General features: G+C 37.5%; 1 protein-coding gene across 5 annotated transcripts in view; it reads left to right on the top strand.

Moving 5' to 3' along the window:
• Nucleotides 1–24,928, top strand: part of FYB1 (FYN binding protein 1) — a 68,131-nt gene extending 43,203 nt beyond the window's left edge. For 2 of the 5 annotated variants that reach the window (XM_013181662.3, XM_013181664.3), the window contains exons 3-19: nucleotides 2,692–2,872; nucleotides 4,553–4,611; nucleotides 5,779–5,798; nucleotides 6,572–6,618; nucleotides 8,076–8,193; nucleotides 9,774–9,930; nucleotides 11,136–11,268; nucleotides 14,235–14,263; nucleotides 15,433–15,502; nucleotides 16,067–16,207; nucleotides 16,923–16,954; nucleotides 18,022–18,088; nucleotides 19,481–19,586; nucleotides 19,906–20,068; nucleotides 22,723–22,756; nucleotides 23,852–23,883; nucleotides 23,999–24,928. In XM_013181662.3, coding sequence (XP_013037116.2) covers nucleotides 2,692–2,872; nucleotides 4,553–4,611; nucleotides 5,779–5,798; nucleotides 6,572–6,618; nucleotides 8,076–8,193; nucleotides 9,774–9,930; nucleotides 11,136–11,268; nucleotides 14,235–14,263; nucleotides 15,433–15,502; nucleotides 16,067–16,207; nucleotides 16,923–16,954; nucleotides 18,022–18,088; nucleotides 19,481–19,586; nucleotides 19,906–20,068; nucleotides 22,723–22,756; nucleotides 23,852–23,883; nucleotides 23,999–24,021 — 1,412 coding nt within the window. In that variant the 3' untranslated portion in view covers nucleotides 24,022–24,928. The remainder of the gene's footprint in view (nucleotides 1–2,691; nucleotides 2,873–4,552; nucleotides 4,612–5,778; nucleotides 5,799–6,571; nucleotides 6,619–8,075; nucleotides 8,194–9,773; nucleotides 9,931–11,135; nucleotides 11,269–14,234; nucleotides 14,264–15,432; nucleotides 15,503–16,066; nucleotides 16,208–16,922; nucleotides 16,955–18,021; nucleotides 18,089–19,480; nucleotides 19,587–19,905; nucleotides 20,069–22,722; nucleotides 22,757–23,851; nucleotides 23,884–23,998) is intronic. The other 3 variants (XM_013181663.3, XM_013181665.3, XM_048057665.2) reach the window with 3 other exon arrangements.
• Nucleotides 24,929–25,783: the final 855 nt, after the last annotated feature.

The following is a 25,783-nucleotide window of genomic DNA, read 5'->3' as shown; positions in this document are numbered from 1 at the left end:
GCTATAAGCCTCCTCAATACTAAGTGAAAGGATTATTTCATATTATTTTGGGGCTAGCTTTTTAAATAAAATTATACTTTTGTCTTTAAAGTTTTATGATCTCACATATTTTAATCTCATCATCTCTTAAATATTAATGGACTGATTCTGGGCTATGACCATTTCTTTAAAAATACCAATGGATTCACCTGTGTAATCAGCATTATTGGGACTTTTAGTATTTTGTTGTTTAAGTAATGGTGGAACTTAACTAATTTCAAAATCACTGTCATTGGCCTGTATATTGATGAGTTGCTCCAAGGAGCCATGAAGCCCGTTTATCCATGAACTTTTGAGTTCCTTGTTAGTAAGCAGAAAAATGTCAAGGCTTGGTATTTTCCATCTAATTTCTGTGTGACATGCAAGAGGACCTTCTAAGCTATTGATTCCCCTTCTCCTCTGTACCCCAAGGATCCCTTCTTTAGTTTCTTCATGTCCAGGTTGACCCACTCAGTGCATGTTACATTTATCTATCTTCCTTATATTTATGCACAGGGTTCAGACTGCTTTCTTGTTCTCTTTTATGCTGTCTGGATACTGGCCTAAGAAGCACATAAAGTTAAATGTCAAGAGCTTTCAATAACTGGAGGATAGCAGATAGCTGCTTTCTTAGGTCTTGCAAGCGTGATATGTTGACCAAGGACTTTCCTGTAGTAGGGAGAACTACCATGGTAGTAGTCAAACACTGGAGCTGGTTGCCCAAAAAGGCTATGGTAACTCCAGCCTTGGAAACAGAAAACTCAGGTGGCCAGGGCCCTGAGATCCTTAAGCTAGTGACCCTGCTTAGAACATGAACTTGGGCTAAGTGGCCTCTAATGGTCCCTCCCTGCCCAGGTTGTTCAAGGATTCTGTGATTTTTGCCAGTGTATTCTGACTATAGTGTAGTTACATGGGGACAAGGACAGGCTGGAAAAAATCAATGGAATAGTAATTATTTGAAAATTTTTGACATAAAAAAAACACATTTATATTAGGAGGCTTCTAAAATCAGAGTAGCTAGAGTCTGGGAGGTTATCAGGAAGTACTATTCATACAGGCTATCCCAGCTCCAAGCAGCAATGTCTGCCATCACTGGAGACAGAGTACAAGACCAGTTCAGTTTGTTCTGGTATTCTGTGCCTAAAAAGAAAGAAAACCAAACTAGCATAGCAACTTCGTTACCACATTCATGTCTCCTGAGTAATTTAAGGACGTAAGAATAACTCTTGCTCCTATATTCTGCTTCCAACAGTGATCTGAAGTGGAGAAATGGGGCACAAACTATTTATTTGTCCTGTGATTTATTGTTTAGCAGAATAGGCTTCACACTCCTCATTGTGTCTCATTATATTGTTAAAATAGCAACAACAACATCATCCTGAAAGGGGCAGGTAATGGGATTCTTATTATTTTATTATTATTATTATTATTTGTACTTGCTTGCATCACGAATAAATTAAAGATTCTGTTTATAAAAGTTATAAAAAGAGAATCTGCGCAAGAAGTTGTAGCATTGAAAATCAGACAAGCAAACAGCTAAAGAAAGCTCTTTTAATAGTCTTACTAACTTTCAGTCTGGGTAAGCATTACTAAATATTTTTAGTTCAGTGTTTGAGACACTTTTTTTTCCAATGCTTTGAAGATTTTTTTCTTGACAAGATTTTGATCTTCAGTACGCAGGTGTGAACTTGAAAAAAACTCCAGAAGACAGTGGGGTTCTTTTTGATTCTTATTGGTTTAACTGAACTGTGAATTTGCTTTTTTCTTCTGCTCTCCTCTTCCTTAGACTTTGTTGTACTTTGTTCCGTACAGATGGGGACAATCCCTTTTGGGTAGCTTAACGATAGTTGAAACACAATTCTAGGCTTGACAACATGGCATCCGGGCAGTGATTTCATTTGATTGTGTGTGAATAACTTCTCTGAATGTGAACTTTCAAAGCCATAGTTACCATGGTTTTGGTTGTGGCTTGTACATGGGGCATGAATTCTGTGCAGCACACACGCACGCCAGCCTACTCGTGTAATTATGGCTGCTGTGTTTCTGGTGCACTGCATCATCTTGTTTCTAAGACTGCACCTGTTTGTTGAGGGTGTAGCTTCTCAGATTGCCACTTTTCTAATATGGGCTTGCTAGTGTAGAATATTAAGTCCAGACTTTTACAACTTACATTACAAATCTGTTTGCAGTTGTAGAGATAGCTGTACAGCTTTTAATCAATGCCAAAATGTCTTTTGCTTTCTCATGCCCTCCCTTTAAACTTTGTCTCTGAGCAAGAACTCCAGTGAGACTGCACTGCTCATGTGACACTTTGCAGCTGATCTCTGCAAGAAAATTGTAGAACTGAATGATAATGTGAAAGCACAAGAACTTATACACTGGATGAACTTTTTTCTTTTTTTTTTTTTAGTCTCATTTGTGTGTTTTTAAAGACATTTTCAAGGCCTACTGTAGGCAGTAAATTCTTCTAGGCAGATCCTCTCTCCTGTGGTACAAGAAGGCACCAAGTATATCTAAGAAAGAGGTTCACAAAATATATTTGCTTTAGACAGTGTGCAATAGTGATATTTTATCCTAATACTTCATGTAAACAGTGAGGTTTTTATTTTCTTTCCATCTTGAGCTATTTGCTTGATTAGTTATTCTGTCCTGTTTTTGTTGTTATTTTTTCAGGCCCTAAAAATGAAGGTTTTAAACAGCCAGCGCTCTCCTCAGCAGCAGTCTCACCACCTGCACCTCCACCATACTCTGCCATGCAGCTGCCACCTCCTCCACCAGCCCTTCACCCATCCCTGCAGGCCCCAGCAGCTCCCAGCTTGCCTCCCAGGAACATCAAGCCCAGCTCTGAAACAACGTAAGTGAACATAAAACATGAGATCTTTCATTTTCTCTCATTTTTCCACCTGTTACTGTGCTCATGCTGTAACCTGTGAAGACCATCTCGCAGATCTCTGGGTGCACTGAGCTTCCGTGCTGCTATGCTTGTCCTGCCCTTTCCCTGGTCTGTTTGGATATGTTTTTTATTAGCTTGGATTATTTAGTCATTTCACTAAATAGTCTTATCTGTAGGAACACTTTTTCTGCCCTGTTGGTGAGGGGGTAAGGGATGGAGCAGACATATACCTGGCTGGGTTTTATACTCGAAAGAGGTATAAAAAGATTTCTTACTTTTGCAGATAATCGTTTGTATCAATAGCTGAACCTTTCCCCTGCATTTTTCTTGTGGGGAAGGAGTCAGGAGGGTCAGGCCTTCCAGCCGATACCCTGCTTTGCAGCCTTGCAAGCCTGAGGAACTGAGCTCAGCGCTGGTTGCGAAACCGCACCACGGGATGCGGCGTGGCCTGCTGTGACAATATTAGAAGCCACTGTCACACACCGGGCTCCTTTTCTCTGCCCTTCTCCGAAAAACCTCGTGCACATCGGGAACCCTCCAGCGGCGGAGGGCTGCAAGCGCTTCGGTCTAGCGTGAAAACTGGCCGGAAACAAGCTGAAGATAAATACCGAGCCTCTCTCCAGCCAGCAACCGGAGGACAAGGAGAATATACCGCGGCGGGCAGGGGCGAGGTGCCGCCCGACAGGCGACGTGCGCCAGGCGACACCCGAGCATCCCAGCCGCGCTCGCCGCCCCCTCTAGCGGCCGCGGCTCCCCGGCAGCAGCCCCCGGCCTGATGCTCGCCCCTTCCTGTCCGTGCCCCCATCCCACCTCACAGCACCCCTCCGGCGAGGGTAGGTGGCCCGAGGCTTCCTTCAACCGCTACACAGCCTTCGGAAGTGAGAGGTCCCTGAAAATTGCCGGCCGCAGTTAAAGGTCCCTAAACTGCCAGCTGTATCTTCAGCTTCTTCCTTCTCCGGGTTTTTTAATCCAGCACCAGAACCCTTTCACCCGGCCTAACCTTATGCTGCCATTATGGAGCACTGGAAAAGGCTGCCCAGAGAGGTTGTTGAGTCTTCTTCTCTGCAGATATTCAAGGCCCGTCTGGACGCCTACCTGGGCAGCCTGCTCTAGGGAACCTGCTTTGGAGGGGGGTTGAACCTGGTGATCTCTTGAGGTCTCTTCCAACCCCTACAACTCTGTGACTCTGTTTCTGTTGCCCCTTGTATAGATTTTAAGCCATACAAGTCAAGGAGCACATCTTAGCACTATGTTTAGCGTTGTACAAAAGTCTGATGTTCCTCTTGTGCACTGTGCAAGGAGCCTGAACCTGCGAAGATGGTTAAAAAACCCAACTCTTTCCAGTCGGTAGGCCCATCTGCCCATTATATATTTCATACCCCACTCATCACCAGCGTGTCTGAGTGCCTTTGGCTCTTTTCTCCCTTTACACTCATGATCAAGGTGTCTCCACCTGAAAAACCTACTCACAGTCAGGAAGAGACATTCACGGGTACTTAAGGAGCACACAGGGCTCAACAGAGCACCCAACCATTCTATAAAATAACTGGGAAAAAAAAAAGCACCGGAAAAATGGTAAATGAAAATGCAGTCATAAAACCATCTAGAGGTTTCACATGTTCCCTTTTTTCATACTTGCAGAAGTCCAGACAACGAAGAAAATTATGATGATGTGGAATTTGTTTCACAGAGTAAGATGGGTAAGTTCTAGAGCTGTAAGCATGTTGTATTTATAAGATAAGCAAAAGCATATTGTGTTCGTGAGTGAGTTGTGCAACTAATTATGCTGGTACTGCAGTTTTATGGGTTAAGAAGGTTGTCTCATAACACTAATTGCTTTATAATTAATATTACAGACTCTCAGGAACTGCTTTAAATATCTCCCTTCCCTTCTCCTGCACCCCCTGCCCCTTTCTTTTTGTTGTTGTAAATATACTGGGACTATAAATTACCAGATTTCAGAATCTGAACCAAAATGAATGCTGTTCTTTCGGAGCTGAAGTTGTGTGTTCTGGCAAAACAGGCACTGTTTTATATGTGATTAAAAAACTAATAATAACTTCCTGATTGTGCTTTTAGTGTGGCTTTGTGATCTGCCTTCAATAGGAGGCAGAGAGTCGCTATGTTGTACCAGGAGCTGCCAGAGGAGCAGATTGTGACACAAAGAATTTCAGTCTGCCTTCTGATCTCTCCTTGGGAGGCACTGGTCTGTGCCAGGCACAGTATGCATCGCTTAGCGTCCTGACCATCCCTCTGTACAACAATGTGGGCCGTGGAGCTGAAACTGTTCCTGAGCTCTTTGCTTACCTAATTTACCGGTGGAGGAAGCAGCAGATTTAGAGTGTTTTTTTCTGCAGACCAGGGCAGAGGCTCACTTAAAGAAAAGCCTTTGGCCACCTTATTCAACTGTGGAGTTGGTGCAAGCAAGTTCTTTGTGGTCTATCCAGACTGATTTGTTTTGTGTTTCTTTTGTTTGTTTGTTTGTTTTAACAATAATTTTCTTGTATCAGTAGGCATTTTTTGTAAACAAATAGCATAGGTAGGTTTATCGATGACCCTGATGAATAATTAAAACAAAATCTTCCCTTTCAAAAGTACATGGTGAAATGTGCTACATTATAGGAAACAAGTGAAGCGTTTGTACCAGGTATTTCTAGTTTACAGCATACTGTAAAAGCAACCTGGAAAAGCTCTGATTTTTCACTTTCATATCCTCATTGAATGCTAGAGCCTACATGTGTTTCTAGTTAGTACTAATAGTGTTGTTAGCAGTTTGTAAATAGTTAACATTATAATGAACCGGGTTTTGTACAGTAAATAAAAAAAAATAATATCCCTTTTTTTTTTCCTTTTTTTTTGTCATATAGGTCCTGGAAATACAGAGGTGGTAAGTGATAAACTTATCCTTTCCAGTACAAACTGACAAATTTAGTAAAATCAATTCAATACATTAGAAAAGTAATTGCAGAATGAATCCAACATGTTGACAATAATCCGTAGAAACACTTACTATGAAGGGCAGAAATAAAACCAGGTAAGCTGAGCAAACTGGAACTAATTATGAAAGCTGGCTAGGCACCAAAACTAGGTTTCAAACACAAAACAAAACTATTTCTTCTGACATTTCATTTCATTTCACTGAGATTTTCCAGAAACAAGGGCCCTGTTCTATTCTAGTAATAAACCACGTGTTTCAATTAAGCACACGTTTGTGTTGGTCTTTAAGCACCTGGCTGTACTAGGACTAAAACAGTCTCTGAGACCTTAATCTGAATCCTATTTAGATCCCTAGCATTCCGGTTTAACTACTGCTAACCCTGGCGCCTTCATCATGGCAGTGCAATCATCAGTGCAGATAAAGACTTTCCAGGACTAACACTGCAATTAAAACATCCCCCTTTGGATTAAGCAACGTGCTAGTGTGACGGTAACAATCCAGGACTTTAAAACTGTGGTATTATAAAAGCAAGGATGAGGCAAGGAAGGAGAGAATTAATGGGTTTGAATAATGTAGTAATTTGATTTTGGAAGATTAAATGAATTTGTATTTACATCTTGCTGTAAATGTTTTTATACAATTTGTATGAAGTTTACATAGTCCATTTTCTTCATGCCTTTCCAAATGTATATAGGCTATTGAAAACTGAAATTTTCTTACAGGGCCAAGGAAGTGATGGAGAGATGTATGAAGACATAAATGAAATCAGGTAGAAATTTTAAACCCTGTAGCCTATTGTACCTTTATTACCAAAAGACTGCTAGCAAAAGTACCTCACCTGGCACAAAAGTGTGATTCCACTGCAGCCCCTGCCAAGCATCATTGTGTTCATTCATTTCACCTGGAGAAAATCAGGTTGTTCACAGATTATTTCCCACTTAGATCCGATATGCCCTGGGGTGGAAAAACTCCTGTAATAAAATCATGTGATTACTGTGATCTAGATAACAGAAGAGTCTGATTTCTGATCTAAGGAACATGTGTGAATCATTGTTTGGAATTACAGCCTAGGAGCAAAAGTAAGTTAAGCCCCTAGATACTATGATCACAGACAGATTCTTTTGTTGTGGTTGCTTTTCTTGCTTTCTACATAAATGTACCTAGAACTCCTCTAAGCGACCAGATGTACAGGTCTCATGGTTCACGTACCCTGGCATATCTGCAGAGCCAAAATAAGAGTTCTGCTGTCTCTTACCCTTTAGCCCCTCACTTAATGGAGTCTCTCACCCCACTAATATCTGAAGTTATCGGATTCATTGTGTGACAAGATCCAAATAAATCCTCTAAACTGGAGTAAATGCTCTAAAGTTCCTGCACCAGAATACCTTGTTTCGCAAGTAGAATGACTTTAAGCAGTAATTTATTGTTAAATTCCCATTCACAGGTAATTTTAAAACTATATAATCAAAATAAGTGTTCCTCATTCAGACTGTATTTTTATTTATAGATTTTTATTTTTTTTTTAATTTGATCATATCTGTTTAGCAAAAATACCAAAAAAGGAAGAGAAGAGAGCCTCACTCAATCGGTTCCATAGGGTCTGTAAAGAATAGCTCTTCGAGTAAAAATGCTGGCAGCAACCTACAAAGCTGTAGTTATAGTCCTAATTACTTCCCGTGGCCCACATCTCAGTACCATCCAGGATGCAAGTCATGACAGGTGATGTACCCTGGTGTATTGGGCACACTTACGGAGCAGTGCAGAAGACTGATTGCCATTTGCTGTAGACCACTGGAAAATCTTTCAGTTAGTTTTAAAAATGGAGTCCAGTGGTAACTCAGGCTTCAGGTCTGGCTTCATCAACCACCGATAGCCTGGGTAAGTATTTAGCAGCTGCAGACAGTGCCACAACACCAAGATTGCTACCTGTTTGCCAGCTTGCTTACCAAAATTAGCTCAGATGTGTTTGGACATGCACATGCAGAGCCAGTCTCCCTTTCTGGCATACTGTCCACTTGAAAACAGCTGCTTTAAATTATGTATGTAATATAAGAGAAAGGGCTGCTTCTCTGTCTGTTGCAGCCACATTTGGGTTTAAACACGTATCTTAGGTTTCACTGGGAGAAGCCATTTTCTATCAGATGTAGTTTTTAATTGACCTTCGATAAGAAAGCTCTAGTGAGATTTGCTTCACTGCTATAGTCAGTCTTGGCAATGCTCTTCTAGACCATCGAGAGAAAAAGAGAAGAAGTGGGACAAGGAAGAAAAGAAAAGAATGGACCAAGAGAAGAAAGAACAAAAGGAAAAAGAAAAGAAAGAGCAGGAAATAAGGAAGAAGTTCAAAGTAAGATTTTTGTTTTGTAATCTGGGCAAAGATGCGTAAGAAGTATTAGTTAGCATTGTTTAGTTCAAAATATGCTTTTCAGCTGTCTGCAGAACTATTTGTCATGCTAGGTAGGTCAAGCACCTGGATAAATCATGAGTAAATGTAAATATACCCTTTTATGTTTGGCAGTACAGAGACTGAAGTCAGTACTAGGAACAAGGACATGTTTTCAGTGCTTATATAATTTTTGCTAAAAATCCCTTCTCATGTTCTTTTTATTAAAAAAAAATATATATACTTTTCTGTTTAAAGCACATTTCCTTCACTAAAATTCCATTAAAAACCCTTTACAAAAGTGTGAATTGGGATAAATATACTTCATATTGTATACAACCATATCCAGCCCTTAAGAGATTTCAACATTAAATTGCAACACATTGCCCTTGCCCTGGTCTCCAGCCCAAGGGGACTTCCAGACTAAATAGGGAGGAATGGAATAGGATACATTTGTAGGGGAGCTTTAGTCATTGTAAAAGCCCAGGTGCTAAATAATGTGACAGTTGTTTCTCCTTTATATCATTTTTATATAACTGGTGGTCAACGTGCTCCTGCAGTTTGTAAAACTGCTAGTCAGTCATTTTCTGCTAACTGATGCTTGTTCTTGACGTTCTTGTTGTTCTTCTTTCAGTTTTCTTGCATGTAGTGGGTGGCTTTGTTTTTCTCCCCATCTATTTTGCTCCATACACAGTAAAGCCATTGTGATTCTCCCATATCATGGCCTTGGGCTGCTGAGATGAAGAGCAAATATTAAAGGAAAATACTAATAGTTAATAGTGGTTTAGCCAGTGCTCATCAGGGGGTTGGCCCCATGTTGACTTTTCAGACCACTCCCCTAAGTGTACGCACTAGCACACTGGAAGCTTTTAGACTGCAGACTGCTCTCTTGTGGATGTTAAAGTGTTGTTATTCTTAAATGCAAACAAATGTGTTTAAATTATATTTTCTTTCTAGTTGACACCTATGTAGGGATGGATACTCTACAAGACTGCATATACATTAAAGCCACAGAAGTTAAAATCCAAAGAACTTTCTTCTTAATATGTACTAAAGATCTCAAGGAAAATCCTGAATTCTAACAAACAGGGCGATCATCTCTTTGGGGGTACTTTTAGAATCATTTCTAAAGCATAATTGTAAGCACAGAACATTATGTGAAAGACTTGTTTATCTTAATGAACATTTATTCATATGAGTAGTTCTACTGGAACTATGTGGGGCTGCCCATTGCAATCAAACACAAATCTGTTCTGTGAAGAATGGCTCTACAGATTAGCCTGTTGGTTTTAGTCTTCATATTTCTGTGTATCTGTCACTCCTTCAGCTACTTTATCACTATGCTGTTACTTTCTCTTTTCAAAGCCAGTTTAATAGTTGGGAAGTTGGGAACAGGAGTAAAGTCTCTTTTTCTAGAGTATTTAAATGTTAATGAAACGAGTTATACAACTATCATTATAGTTATATTATCTTTTGCCTGAATGTTTAGGAAAGAAATCCATTTTTCCACATCTGTGACTTCTTTTGCTGCTTCTTCTCTGCAGTTAACAGGACCCATCCAAGTCCTTCACCAGGCACGAGCTCGTGTTGACAGCAAGGGAGGGAAGAATGAGCTGACTGTCAAACAGGGGGATCAGATTGAAATCATTCGTCTCACAGACAATCCAGAGGGAAAGTGGCTGGGCAGGATAAAAGGATGTTGTAAGTTCTGCTCCCTCACTGTGTTTCTGAATGTTTTCACTATTAGACAGTGAACATGTGTGCGCTTGCAGCATTACAGCAAAGAGTAGCCTTAACAAGGCTTAGTCACTGGCCACCAAAGCAATTAATTACTGCAACTAATCCAGCTGTCCTTACCTGGCATGCAGGGCTCAGTTCATAGTTATTGTACAACATTATGTAACATCAACAGGCACTTGGATAAGTTAAGAACAATGAGAGGTAATTCCATGTTATCTTTTAAATTAACATCGGAATTTGGCCCTGTGGAAGTTATGAGGTTGGTTTTATAGCATTCTATTATAAATAAAATGGATGTGCATAAAATAAGGTCTTGTTTTAAGTGTTTTTGGGTTTATCACTGATTTTTAGATATTTTTTGTCTGAAATCTAAAATCTTTCTCTACTTTTATAAATGACCCCCATAGCAGTGAGTCTATGCTGATGATCTATCTCCTGGTTTATAGCAAAGATATTAAAAGACTGATACATAAAATCAACAAAAGTCACTAAAATCAGTAAAAGTTATTAAAAGCAATAGTTAAAATTCTGAGGAGACCAAAATGACAAGATCAGTAAGAGTTCGCACATGAATAACCGGACAATACCAGCTAAGCACTTTCTTTAATGTCTTCTAACATCCAGTACTATAGATATCTTCCATATGGGGAGAGGATGAGAGAGCTGGGACTGGCCAGCTGCTCTGCTGCAAAAGTGTCTCCTGAGCCAGTACACTCAGGAGTATAACCAGTTCTCTTTGGTGAAGTTCCAGGGACAAGGGGACAGTACAGATCCAGTGTGTCTACCAACTCAAAGTACAATCCATGCAAAAAAAAAAATGTCTCTCCCTCCTTATGTCCTGTCAGAATCTTTGTCCTTCCCTGCTCCTTGCAACCTGCACAGGAAGTTCCTCAGCTGTAGCTGAGAAGTAAATAAAGATGAAGTTAACTTGACACCAGCTGAAGAGGGCTTGGGTAGAGATCTAAGACGTCTGAGATTTGTACATATGTGGGCAGATAGAGACTCAAGCTGAGGTTGCTTCGCATGACACTTTTTTTTTTTTTTTAAGTTTTCAAAGATAGTCCAATCAGTTCAATCACACTGATTTTGAACCTCCAGTTAAACTAATTCCTTTACTTCAGGCTTTAAAACTCTCTTTGCTTAATTACATGGTTTCATTCATTTAGATGGTTACATTAAGACAACCGTGGTGGAGATTGATTATGACTCTTTAAAAACAAAGCAAAAAACTGCTGTGAAACAACCAGAGAGTGACCAAGAAGTATATGATGATGTTGGAGAACAGGACAGTATTAGCAGGTATGTAAAAGGAACACATTTAAGGGAACCAATGAATCACCACAGTCAGCCTGGAAAGGGGAAGTTTTACAACAACAAAGTAGACTGTTGTGCCAAAAAAAAAAAAAAGTCACTTATATGAGAAACATGTAACTGAGCTATTCACTCTGAAGTAGTCAGAGGAACAAGAATGTATTCTGGAGTCTAGCATCTATAAGCACTCATCCTCAGGAAGAATCCATGTTATCCATACTATAGAAACACAACGCAAAAGAGAACAAAACACAAAACATGCAGGACTCACAAATCACCTGCAGGAAGTGCAAATCTCTCTCCTCCCTCTCTTTCCTTTTTTTTTTTTTTTTTTTTTGTCTCTCAAAGTCACATATTGCATTTTCTAATGTGTAAGAATAAAAGACTCCAGAAGCACTCACTGTGCTGGGAGACCCTTTCTCACCCTCACTGCTCTTAAACTATGAGCCTCACTACCTCTTTACCTCTGAAGATAAGGGATTTCTGGAAGAGTGACTGGAATGGCGCTTAGGAAGAGACAGTGGCTAATGTGGTTAGTCTTATCTATAAAAACAAACAAACAAAAACTATCAAACCCCCTGAGATGGATATGAGATATACTTTTGACTTCATCAGAGTCATAGGATGGGTTGGGTTGTAAGGGACATTTAAGGATCTCCAGTTCCAACCTCTCTGCCATGGACCCGGACATCTTCCACAAGATCAAGTTCCTCTACAGAACACCCTCCCATGCATTTGTGATGCAGTGCTACATTGCAGCCTCTCTACTTCAATGTACCATATTTTTAATGTCAAAGGAATCTGCAGCTAGGAAAGTGCCATCTGCAGCAGATATCAAATTTACTGGCAAGGGAATATACGCCTGATCTTGTGACAGGAGCTGAGGCTACCACATGACCCAACAAGAAGGTAGTGCCTTTGTTACCTGGCCTCACATAAAAGTCTGCCTCTGTCACATGATGCAAAAAAACAGTGCTCATGCCCCATCATATGTCCTTATGTGCAGACTCACATACACTGGGATTCACATAAGAGATCTGCATACAGGTATAGAGGATTTCGATGTTATGTTGCAACTCCCAGTCATTACACCTGGCTTTAGTGCTTCCCAGAACCTTAGCTCAGAGATCTGGCTGGAACACAGGGACCACAGCTGTCTTGCTGGCGGGTGCAGATGATCCTCAGCTGCTAGGACATCCCTGTGAGTTCTAGAAACAGCACTTAGGAAGATCTGCATTTGGGGTGGCATTCTTTAGGTAACAAGTATGTTTATACATCTGATATTTTTGTAGGTTGATGATTAACATTTTCCCTCACCGTGCGATGGTCTCATACCATGGTAATGACAGTCAGAAGAGTTACTTCAGTTATTCTAGGTTTTAGGTAATCTAAGTATTAGGCATTCATTGCAGAAATATCTCCGGCCAATCCATTTCACTATGGCAAGCATTACAATTAACAACCTCAGAACAAGGAATGTAGGAATATCCCTTGAATTCAAAAGCAAACAAGAATACTTACACTGGTTCTTATAAAACAACAGGTTAAGGAACTTGGATGGATGAATGAATGTCTCAGATTCATTAAATCCTTTAGTTGTATTTTGACATTTTTATCTTCTCTAGAGATTAATAGCATTCTTTTCAGTTCATGAGCATGAATCGTTAGAAGGTCTGAAATGCATCAAGATGTTTTGAAACCACTGTAAGAATGCCATATTATAAAAAGCCTCTTGACCAAACAGTGCTATCTCATTATCAGTACTATTGTTAATATTCCAGATTTAATAAATGACTAGGTCTGCTGTGTTTCAGGAGTTGTTGGCACAAGACTTTAACAAATATCTTGCTTTGATGTATAAGTTTAAAAAAGTCTTTGACCTGGAAATACTCCCAGTTCCTATAAGCCTAAGAGGTTCTTTACAGTTACTGTTAGAATATTAGGCTAATATGGAATCCTTGAAATGTTAGAAATGTGTAGTCATGGTTTAAAGCACCACCGGGTAAAAGACAGTCGAACAATAAGTTCATTTGCTTACCATTTCATCTCACAAAAATTGCCTCATAAGTTATGAATCTAAAGGGAGTGGATGCACTCTCAAGTATTCAGTCAGGTTATTTTTTAATTCCATCAAGTTCAACTACATGACCTCCTGAGATCCCTTCCAACCTGAATTATCCTATGGTCGTAAGTTATCTTTCATGTTTAGTTTAGCAATATGTATATAGAAACGTAAAATATTTTCTAAATACAGTAAATCATTAATAGTTTTAGACATCAGTTTGCATCTCCCTGAAATCAAGATAAAATATCACAAATTTCCAGTAGTGCCAATTACCAACAATTAGGGCTAAATGTTCTGCTCATACAAAAATATGCACATCTATTGGCTTCAACTATGTGTTGATTTATGTAAATTTCCTTCAGAGCTTCACTTAAAATACACTGTGTCCCTTTTGCTTTTGCATTAACTATAGAGAATATTGATAATTCCCCCTTTTGAATTATTGTGTATAGTATTTTAAAATATTTTTCTTCTGTTTTGTAATGAACTATTTCCAATGATAAAAACAGAGTACTTTTCCCGAATTCCTTTACCTGACTGCTAAAAATTAATCCCTCCTCATCTCAGAGATAATTCACTCACTAATTTGATGGCACATTTTCTTTAGCATTAGTAAGAGTGCAACTACTCTATGACTGTAAGAAATCGATGTGTGTGGTGAAGGCAGAGTGAAAAAAAAAAGAACTGGCACATTTAGTTGTTGCCAACATAGAACATACAGGCCTGTGCCTGAGCTTTCAGCATAGAATTAGTAGTGCTCAGCTGACAATATAGACAAGGAGAGCCAAAGCCAAAGTGTTTCGAACTAAGACCCACAAAAGCATGGTGTTTTCTTTTTCCAAAGAATGACTGTTTTTCTCTAAGATATCTCTTGTGTTTGTTTTTCCAGTCAGAGTGGTGGTCGAAATGGATCTGGAAGTAAGTTCTACATGCACTTTTGGGGGTATTTGTTTCTGTGTACTGCTTACCTTCAAATCCAGACTTCTGCAGCTTCCAAATAATGCAGTAATTATCCAGAAGCATGCTAAATGTTAGCTAACAGACAACAAACAGGGAACTATGGTGTCCAACTTCACTTTCTTTCTACCTGTGTGATCCACTTGGGATGAAAATGTTTTGTCTTCTCACACTGTGTATTGGAAGCATGCCAGATTACAGATCATTAAGGGGTTTTTTTGTTTGTTTGTTTGTTTTTTGTGAGAAGTTAAATGGTTTCACAAAACACCAGATGTATAACTGGCAAAATATTAACATGATCAAGAATTTTTATCCAGAAGTGCAGTTCTGAAATAGCCAGTGATATTACCAATTAAAGTTACATTTTGCTGGCAAGGTTAAAGGGAACTTCAGTTCCAGAAATACTCTAAAGTCCTAACCAGTATGTCTGCAGCACTTCCACACTGTCAAAAATGGACATTCAAACTGGTTTCCTCTTTGGTAGCACATATATTTATGTAGCATTCTCCGTTGATCACAAGAGAACAGCTCATCTTCTCAGCTTAGAGTTTAGATACTAGTCATGGGAGAAGCATCCCCTGGCAGTCCTAAATGAAGCTGCTGCCAGCTAACTACAGATTTCAGTCAGTACTCTGACCAGTGGCTGGAACTGGACGTGGAAACTGAGCTAACCCTGCACTGAAGGAGGTGGGACTCAGAGGTCAGATCTGCCACCAAGATGGGGAACTTACATTTCATTTGCTTCTGACATCTGTGGTGTCATTTGCTGGAAGTGTTGTTCTGACACCTTCAGTCATGGTTAGTCTCAAACGAAAATGAAAAAGTCATCATAACAAATGGGCCCAAAACAGCGACTTAGAATTTCATCAAACAAATGCATTTTTTTTTTCAATATTCATTTTCTTATTATTGGCAGTGTCACGTTTAAATTCTGTGGATGACATGCCCAACTGGGTTAAGGCAAAACTGCTGTTTTAATAAATAGCCTCTGCAGGTCTACAGAAAGACCCCATTTACAAGGATATTACACACAGGTTGCAGACATATCTGACATGCTGAGGCCAGTAATTAATATGCTATTCAGGAACAATAAATAGAAATGCATTAATTCACTGTATGATCTGTTAAAGAGATGTTCCCACCTCCTCCTTCTGATCAAGAAATTTATGATGGCGTTGATGATACCGATGCTGTTACTAGGTATGTTTTCATATCATTTAAAACATTTGTGTCGTTAGCAGTGTGTTATCATTTTGGTTTTTATTATTCTTAAATTTGACATAATAAGTGTCGAGTCAAGTATTGGGATGATCAGCAAGTGGATATACATCAGGATGGATACAGGAATTTAAAAAATAAAAATAAAAAAAGAGGTTATTTTGTCTTTTGGAGAAGTTTCATTTCATTTTGTTATGTCAGAAAAAAAAAAAAAGCTTCAATCATGCAAATCCCCAATAGAAAAATAGAATACCTCTGAAATGAAAACAACAAAATAAAATAATAAAATACTAGCTTGCTGAGTAACAAGATGAAAACAGAAATCTGGTAGACAAATATTTATAACTATTTATATATCTCAATATCTATGAAAAATCTAAAATGCACACTTGTAGTTTTGCATTTTAGACAGTAAATGTCCTCACTTTGTGATATATACATCATTATCATTAATCAGAATTATGTACATCAATCAAGATTTTAAATTGGAGCATTTAAAAAGAATGTTACCTTTTACATTGTGATAATTGCATGCATACTCCAAAGGTCTGTATCACAGGATGAAGATAAGAATGATACCTGGTCCTGGGGAATCTTGAAGAAGCTAAAGGTCAAAGATAACAAAAAGAAAAGTATACGAGAAAAAACAACCAAAGTCAATGGGGCAGAAGATAATGGAGATTTGTTGTAAGAGTCTGCCAGGAAATCACAGTGCACGTTAACTAATTCTAATAAAGCATTGATTACATGCTACTAACATGTTCTCACAGCAGTCTAATGAATCATGCATTAAAATGCAAATCAGGATGATACTTTTCTGAAAAAAAAAAAAATGTCCTTATATTGATCACTTTTCTTTTCAACTTCATAACATAATTACTATGTTTACAAGCTGTATTTGTTGCATGAGCCTAGTAACTAAAATATAACACTTTGTTGTTGTTGTTGAAGAACACCCAAATAATGCATCATCTCTTTTCCACTCTGGTGATGCAAGTTTATTGTATCCTCAGTTAAAATGAATGTTGCTCACCAGTACAGCCAAGAAAAACTGGTAAATCTAATACCATTAATCCAAAATTTGGGAATAATAAGCAACAGAGAAAAATGCAAAGACTATCCTCTCCCCAACTTGCCAAGAGGTTAGATCAGGAAATGATATATTTACTACCATCTTTTCTCATTCAGCTCTGAGCTAGTTTTTTTTGATCCACTGGTAAAAATACATTTAGCCTGTGAACTATTATTATTGCCAGTGTCAGCAGAGCTTCAAAATGTCTGGAGATTACTTGGAGCTCTTGTAAGTTTTTCAAAGGATGTAAATGATGTGAAAGCCTATTAATGTGATATAAATACTTAATGAGCATCTCTCTTTTTTTGATTTTTTTTTTTTTTACCCAAGCAGGTCTCCTTCAACAAAGCAGTTTGGGAAAGGTAATTAATAGTCTGTGGTTTTGTCTCCATATTGATTCATGATCCTTTTTTCTGCATACATCACTCTGTATCATGTTAGTCACAAAAACACGTCTAAGGAAGGAAACAGAATTTCCCATTGCTTATCCAGTTCCAGCAAACAATTTTCATATATTGTGTCTGATTTGGCTACACACAAGGAGATACCAATATAGTGCAAACTTCCTAGAAAACAAATTAATATATTTTTAAAGTCATGATGTTTCTATTTAAGACTTCCACTTGTTCATTTTATTTGGCATTAAGTATGAATAAATAAACTTGGAAAGAAACACTTAATGAGAGACTTCAAAAGAATAATGAGATGCTTGCTGTTATTTTTATCACTTGCAGTGTAAGATAACGTATACTCATAAATATTGTCTCAGCCACAGAATAAAAAGCAAATTCTTACAAGTTGTGGCTGCTGCCTGAAATGAGGTCTAAACCTTGTATCTCCTACTGTGACTTTTTCTAGCCATGGATTTGATGAGTTAAATAATTGGTTCCTTTCTACAAATATTCTGGATATGATTCAAAGTATATTCTTGCAGTAAGTATTCTTTCCACTGCTTTGGCACGGCAAGGTGATCTAAAATCTAATATATGTGTGATTCATATCCAGTTCTAGGCAATGTTACTCTGACCAAAGTGCTATGGAAGTACATGAGTTTATATTAAAATCAAATCCTAAAAATATACTTTGATGCAACACAGTGGGAAATAGACTAATTAAAATGAGGATTAAAATCTATTGCATTAGCCAACATGTGCAAAAACTTGCTTCAGCTTAAGAAGATTAAACTATCAGTGAATACCTATTATTATTCATAAAGAGTCTTATTATGAAAAAGTTTGCTGGTATATGTTTTGCACAGTAGATTGTTACTACAGTTACTACAGAAAGTAAAAAACTACAAAACTTGCTGTGGTTTTTTGTCAACTTATATATTCTATTGCAGACTATAACATAATGTATTCTCTACTAATGTATTCACATTCAGAGATAACATAATGATTTTGAATCCTTTTATATATTATTGTTTCAGATTGTGGAGACAGTGATGTTTATGATGATGTAGATTCCTCAGACTTCCCTCCACCACCTGACTTCAGGTAAGTGAAAACAGAAATTATTTTTCCAATTAGAAATCTTTAGTACACTGTGGCACATTTTCAAAGTGTTTACTCGAGGCAAATAGTATGCTTTATTTGGTGGTGTCAGGTTTTGTAGTTCTCATAACCTTGCTTTTGACAATGGCCTTTATTACAAACTATAATAATAATGGTATTAGACTGCAGAATAAATAAGCATGTTTTGAATTTCAACCAATTTAGCGCTTGAGGGACAAGAGGTGTAAATGAATGAGTGACCTAAAGACCCTTCACAGTAGATTCTTTGCATGCAGTCCTCTCTCTATCAAAATCTGGAGATTCTAGTGGATATGTATTGTACTTGATTTCAGCTGCTGCAATATTTTGTGAGAAAAGGAGATAGTGCCCTACACTACCAGTATGAAACATATCTGGAGGTGTAAAGTTCAGCTTGGAAAGTTTTATCCCTGTACCAGGAAGTCACAACCATCTCTGGAACACAGATTTGTTATGAGCACAGATGCATCTATGGAGCTGACTGCAACATGTCACATTCTGCTGTCACTGACTTCGCTCAGGTGGAGTTACAAGCAGATTGCACTACAAAAATCTAGTCTAGAGGCATTAAAACAGAGAGATCTTTCTGAGCTCTATATCCAAAGGAAACAGCATGGCCCACCTTAAAGCTAAGTTATTTCACGCACATACATTCACACTCAGTGAAAATATCATCCACAACTCTGCAGAGAACAGGAAGGATTAGAACACAAGATCAGACTTTAAAATCCCAGGTACAGCATCAGGAAGGGCAGTTAGGACGTGAAACCTTTTCTTGTTCATTGGCACAAATCAGGTATCAGGGATGTGAAAAAAGAACAGAACTTTAAATAGAGCATGTAATGCAGATTCCCTGGAGTAGCAAGTTCTTCTTATGGGCACAAAAGACTAAGACAGCTATTGTATGAAAGGCTAAGGTGTTCCAGCTGCCTCCAAAGTGGGACATGTGTTATTCAGCCTATTGCCCAAAGATACCTAGACTTCACAAAAATTGTCCTTTGCCTAAACATTCTAAAGTGATTGATATTGTTTATCTAAACTATTTTTGGTAGATGTAAAGTTCTCATTGCTTTAATGGCTAGATACTTTGAAAAATTTTCCATATTCACTGGTGTAATAGATACATTAACATCAGAACTCATGGGAAAAAAAAAAAAAGAGTCGGAAAGACAACCCCATTTTTTTATTTCTTCTGCAAACAAACCTATGTTGTATTATCTGTGTCAGTTTTGTGGAGTGAAGAAAACATACTTAAGTCATGTGAAAGGAAATACATTTTCACTAAAATTACCACAATGATTGTCAGTACCTCAGATGTGTTACTAATTTTGTTTTATTTGTAATGTCGTGTTTTAGTTCACCAAAACCGGTAAACCTTGGAAAAGGTAAATCAGATGAAAAAGATCCACAAAAGCTTAAAAAGATGGAAAGAGAAGAGAAGGAGTTCAGAAAAAAGTTCAAAGTAAGTTTTGTTCACATAAAATATAAAGACTAAAATATCCATATGGTATCCTCAAATTTGTAAATAATCCATTATTTTGCCTTTGACAAGTGAAGCATTACTACTTGTAAAAATAGTGATCTGAGCCCTAGTAAGTGCAAATGGCAAGCCTGGACACATACGAGATAGTATAAATGATGATTTGCCTAGTTTTCAAAAATCTAGTAATAAATGGGAATATATTGTTATAAAAATGCATGATCATAAGATTTACCTTATAGTGTTTTGTTATTGTTATTGTTTTAATCTGGCATGCCTTTCTTTTTTTTTTTTTTTCCAGTTTGAAGGTGAAATCAAAGTTCTTTACTCTACCACAACAGTCCAGGATTTGCCCCAAAGAAAGTGGGGATCTAAAGACTTACAAGTTAAACCAGGGGAGTCTCTTGAAATTATACAAAATACAGATGATACCAAGGTGCTGTGCAGGAATGAAGAAGGAAAATGTAAGTCTTATTAAAAAGCTGTAGTACAGAATGCATATGTGAAAGTATAAATTAAAATTTAAATTAATTAAATTGTCAGAGAATACATGACTCAGGACATTAAAAAAACAAAACAAAACAAAAACAAGAAAAAAAACTCTTTCCTGTCATACTAAAGTCTGATGTTTGTCTTTCTCTTTGCCTGATGGTTGACAGGAGTTATATAGTTATATTGTTGTTATTTTATTATTGTTACTACTTACAGTAGCTCCTTGAGTATGTTAAAAGTGTCAGAACTTAAAAAACTTAAAACTCCAATAGTCAAGACATACCAAACGTGAGAGAGATCACAACTTATTTATGTAAACCTTGCTTTGCATTAGCTAAGGAGGTGTTTTTGTTGCTTCTGTCTCCTTCCATTTGCCAAAAATAGTATTGCTGTGATACCCTACAAAATCTAGTAAAACAGTAAAATCCTTTCTGCACCTCTTGGAAGTTCTTGCCCATAGATTGCAGCCAAGGGAAAATCAATGACGATATTCTTCCTTTGTGTTGCTGGAGCTGGAGTTTAATCTTTTCAACAGGCTGTGGGGAAAACTGCTTAAGTGTCTTCCCCCTGCTAGCTGATCCAAGGCATATGTCCTTGTTGGCATCCCTGCCTGTTTTGGGAGCTGCACAAGGCCTTTCAGTGTTTCTTTGAAACCCTTGGACAGGGTATGCATTGGCAGAAGTTTTTGCATTCTTTGGAGAAGTCTGGAGCATCTACTGTTGGTTTCGATTTCTTAGTATGCTTCTGTTTCAATGCCTTTCAAACCTCCTCATAAAAATTCACTGTGTTATAATAGACTATGTCCAAAGTGGCAACATCTTTCCACTTGCCTTTGCTTTTAACCATTGGCCTATGTAGAAGACAGTCCAAAACCATACACCTCTGACAAGGATTCAGTCAATTTCTTTCTATTTCTTTCCCCTCTGTACTCATCTGTTACAATCTGGAGTATAGCCATCTTCCTGGCAGGCCTGCAGGGTGAGGAAGAATTTCTTGCATAAGAACACAAGTTTTTCAAAATACGTATTGCCTTACAGCAGCCACTTTGCAAAGTGAGGCCATTGATGTCACATTTTTTGAATCAAGCTAATAGCAAAGCAGAAAGTAGTTCGTGTTGTCTGTTTTCCTTACATAGTCTTCAAAGCTTTTCAAACAGTAACAGAAGCTACTGCTTTGCTATGCATAAAAGAGCAAAACAAATAAAAATATCCTCCATGAAAACCTCTGAATATATTTCTGTCAATTTTCACATTAATTAGCAAAACTGGAGTCCTATTTTATTTAAGTACATGACAGTTGTGGTTATTTTTCTAGTTGGAGTATCCTCATATCTTAATTTTACATTTTGATGGCCAGATATTTACCTTTTTTATATTTACCTTTTTTTTTTTTTTTTTTTTACCTTCTTTCACATTAATTTTTCCATTTGATCTTTAACTTACAGAGCACTTCCATGGTTTCATGCCTCTACCACCAGTTAAACAAAATTACGAATTATACTATAAGGTCTTCCCACTTTGTTAAGCAAGGACTGATTTGCTTAGGAACGTATTTTTTATCACTTATTTTTATTTACCCTAAAAGTCCTCCTTATTCTTGCCTTTGTCTGAGCCACATACCTTTTGAAATACAGAAAATCCTTCAATTCAATTCCGTAGATTTTTTTGGAAAAAAAAAAAAAAAAAGTTCATAAGAAGGAAGAAATAATTCCTTTAAGTAAAACAGTAAGACCTGGAGATTGCCTGGTGGTGATCCTGCAGATCAGTCTTACTAGCAGAAAACTCATACTTTCTGTAGTCTACAGTGGTTCTTCTGAATACATGAAGCAGCAGCAGCTCCAAGAATGCAAGAATGCAAAGGATGTTTACAAGTAAAGCTAATAAATTTATACTAAAAGTATTAATATGGCAGTGTATGGATTACTAAAAACATGTAATTTAACTGTGGCCATTTAAGCCTCTAGGGAATAAAATAGGGAAACTTTTGCAGTAATTTCAAATCTAACATAAAATGACATTTCTACTTTAAAACTTTTTCTATCTTTGTACAAACATCCCAATGTTTAGCTACAAATATGTAATTGCTGTCATAGCTTTCTCTTTGCTTGGTATGTTATACCATTTGACAGGTATTTCAGCTGATGTATTTTTCCAAAGACAGCAAGTACTTTTTTCGAGGGATTAAATATGTTGAAGAAGAATATGTGTAGTTTTATCTGATTTCAATAGCAATGCAACAGAGAAATAGATTAATTCACTACTGAATAGCTTTTCTAAGGTATTTTCATATTTTTATACAAGTATTCTTTATCAATTTGGATACAATTAAACATTTTAAACAATTACAGTTAGTAATAATTCATTGGTGTATATATCTTGGAAAACATTTTTGTCCCTGTAGGAAATATAAGGCACCATGTTATATTAAACAGGTAGATATGAACAATTAGACATAGCAAAACCTTGCATGAACACGTATCCAACATACATTGTTATACATCTGTATATCTTCGTATCTGAAATATTTTAAAGATAATAACTACTTTTCACTAGTGCTAGCAAGAGAAGAAATATCATGAATACTTAAATTTAACTTAACACATATAACATATATTTCTATTTTACAGATGGGTACGTTCTGAGAAGCAATTTAGTTGAGAAGTAAGTTATCTTTTTGAAAAAACTGTTTTAATGATATACTTTGTTCTAAACTGTTTGTTAAATAAATATGAAATTTAATTATTTCAGTATGTAATTTTAGTCCTTTAAAATTAGATATTTTAATGAAGTTTATATTTCTCAAGAATTAGTCATGTAATTCTATGCTGGAAATTATCCAGTACGCCATTCCTCATTGCTTAACCATAGACTCTTGTTTAAGACTTGAAAAGTTACATAAATGGAGTATTATCAGGACTACAATCTATTTCTAAAGTGTAAATTAATGTGATTAGGTGTATTGATGCCAATTTAAAATGTTTAACTAAAATGGACCAAATTTTCATTAGGTTAATTTTTATTTCGGTCTCATTGGGATTGTGCAGGTTTGGATCCACCCTTTAGAATAATTTTACGGTTGTAATCCAAAACTCTCATCAGACAGAGCCTTTACATTTCCTTTAATGTGCTTTGTGCAAGACCTCTAAATATCCAATCAGATGTCACTTTTAGAATCCAAGCCTTATGCACGTGCTTAGCTTACAAACGTATATAGCTTTATTGGCTTCAAGGGGACTGTCCATGTACCTGACCGACATTTTGAAAATTCCTACTTACGGAGCAGATATCTTTTACAGACATTACCTGAATTCATTATGCAAAAAGCTGGTCCTCCAAAACTATTACAGTATTGCCAAGTACAGAAACAAGTAAGCGTTTCAAGGCCATACTGATTTTTTTCATTCATCTTTCCCATCTTTGATTTTAAAAAGATCATTCAGTCTTTCATTTTTAATGCAAATGCCTCTGATTTTTATTTTTTTTTTAGAACAGCTACTTTAAAACATAATTAAAAAAAAATCTTTTAATAAAGCATGGATTTCACTTTAAAAAGAAACATATCCAGTTTTACCCTTCACTGAAGCTCCTTTGGCCTCAACATCTTGCTCAACACTGTTTTATTACCTAAATAGCAAATGAATACTTGATAGCATGTCTGCACCATACTGCTACACCTTTTTATAGCTGCATGTAAATAGTAATATCTGATGTCTCCATTTTTAAATACATTATTTTTTTTCTTTTTCTAACTTACAGTGATGGAGAGATTTATGATGATATTGGTGATGGTATGTTGAACATTTCAAACAATACAATAACTATATTAAATTACAACAAATAATTTTATCCTGACTCAAAGCACTACACGATACTAATATGTTTGGCATTCCATTTCCATTTCAGATTGCATCTATGATAATGACTAATGCAGAATTCTGTGACAGTAAACATTTCACTGAAGACCAAAATCAATTTTGGACTTCCTAATTGTCAAGCAAGAAGCCATTAAAGCTGATTCCAAGTTAATCAGTTACACTCTTCTAAATGTACATTACTTGTTAATCTTTTTGTAGGATTTCAGGGGTTTGTCCTCAGTTGCTTTGTAAGATATATATAGTGCCATTTATCAGAGCAATTAAACTATGGGGAATATGAACTAAAATTAAAGTTATCATCTTCCACTTCCTTTCTACACTGGTGACAATCCATACAAAAACAATCCTTCTTCAATTAGCTACACCCAAAGAGGCCAGTTCAGATCTATGAAGGATATAGAGGACAACAAATCCTGGGAACAGGTTTCACTGCAGCTCTGTTCTAGTAAACAGCAGAGACTGTCACTCTGGGGATGAGAGCATCCTGAAAAGGAATGCTTCTTTTGGGGATAACATCCTGTTATGAAAACAGGAAATCAAAAGTGGGCATCAGTTTGCTGACCTGCCCTTCCAATTGTAATAGTGTTAGCTACACTGACATGTACAGCCATGTGACTCCATTGCTGAAGTTTATTTTTCTGTGTTGTACTAGTGATAGATTACAGTTTCCTAAATTTCTCTTTATTTTGTAAGTACTTTTTGACTAATATTAATAGTAAAACATTAACTAGTTACGTTACATACAGCACTCTGAGATATAAACCATAGAAGAGCCTGTTTTATAGTGTAGTGTTGCTCAGAATATCTTTGCAATGTTTAGGTTAAGATTTAATTTTTGTTTAGTTTAGATATGTTGTTGTCACTATAGTAATGTAGGTATTAAAATGGACTTAAAAACTGGTTTGAAATAATTTCTATATTAAAAATATATATATTTATCACACCATTTTGATGCTATCTTTTTCTTTTAACTAGTTTCTAGCCTGAGTTTTCTGCCAGTGTCTGACAGCAGCAGTGTGTATACCTGTGGGAGGTGCAACCAGATCCAATCATAGAATCATCTAGTCTAACCACTCCCCCCACCACTAATATCACCCACTAAACCACTTCCCTAAGCACCACATCAAACCTTTCCTTAAGTAACCCCAGAGATGGTGACTCCACCACTTCCCTGGGCAACCTGTTCCAATGCCTGACTACTCTTTCTGAGAAAAAATATCTCCTCATTTCCAACCTGAACCTCCCCTGGTTCAGCTTGAGGCCTTTCCCTCTAGTCCTGTCACTAGTTATCTGCGAGAAGAGGCCGACCCCCAGCTCCCCACACCTTCCTTTCAGGCAGTTGTAGGAGCAATAAGGTCTCCCCTGAGCCTCCTCTTTTCCAGCCTAAACAACCCCAGTTCCCTCAGCCACTCCTCACAGGACTTGTGTTCCAGGCCCTTCACCTGCTTTGTAGCCCTTCTCTGGACATGTTCCAGGGCCTTGATGGCTTTCTTGTAGTGAGGGGCCCAAAGCTGAACATAGTACTTGAGGTGCAGCCTCACCAGGGCAGAGTACATGGGGACGATCACCTCCCCGGTCCTGCTGGCTGCACTACTCCTTGTCCAAGCCAGGATGCCATTGGCCTTCTTGGCCACCTGGGCACACTGCCAGCTCATGTTCAGGTGAACATTAATCAGCACCCCCAGAGCCTTTTCCCCTGCACAGATTTCCAGCCACTCTGCCCCAAGCCCGTAGCACTGCATGGGGTTGTTGCGGCCAAAGTTCAGGACCCGGCACTTAGCCATGCTGAACCTCATCCCACTGGCCTCTGCCC

This window comes from Anser cygnoides, chromosome Z, assembly GCF_040182565.1.
Source record: "Anser cygnoides isolate HZ-2024a breed goose chromosome Z, Taihu_goose_T2T_genome, whole genome shotgun sequence".
Lineage (NCBI taxonomy): Eukaryota > Metazoa > Chordata > Aves > Anseriformes > Anatidae > Anser > Anser cygnoides.
The sequence above is the reverse complement of the archived record's forward strand: the minus strand, read 5'-3'. Positions and strand labels throughout refer to the sequence as shown.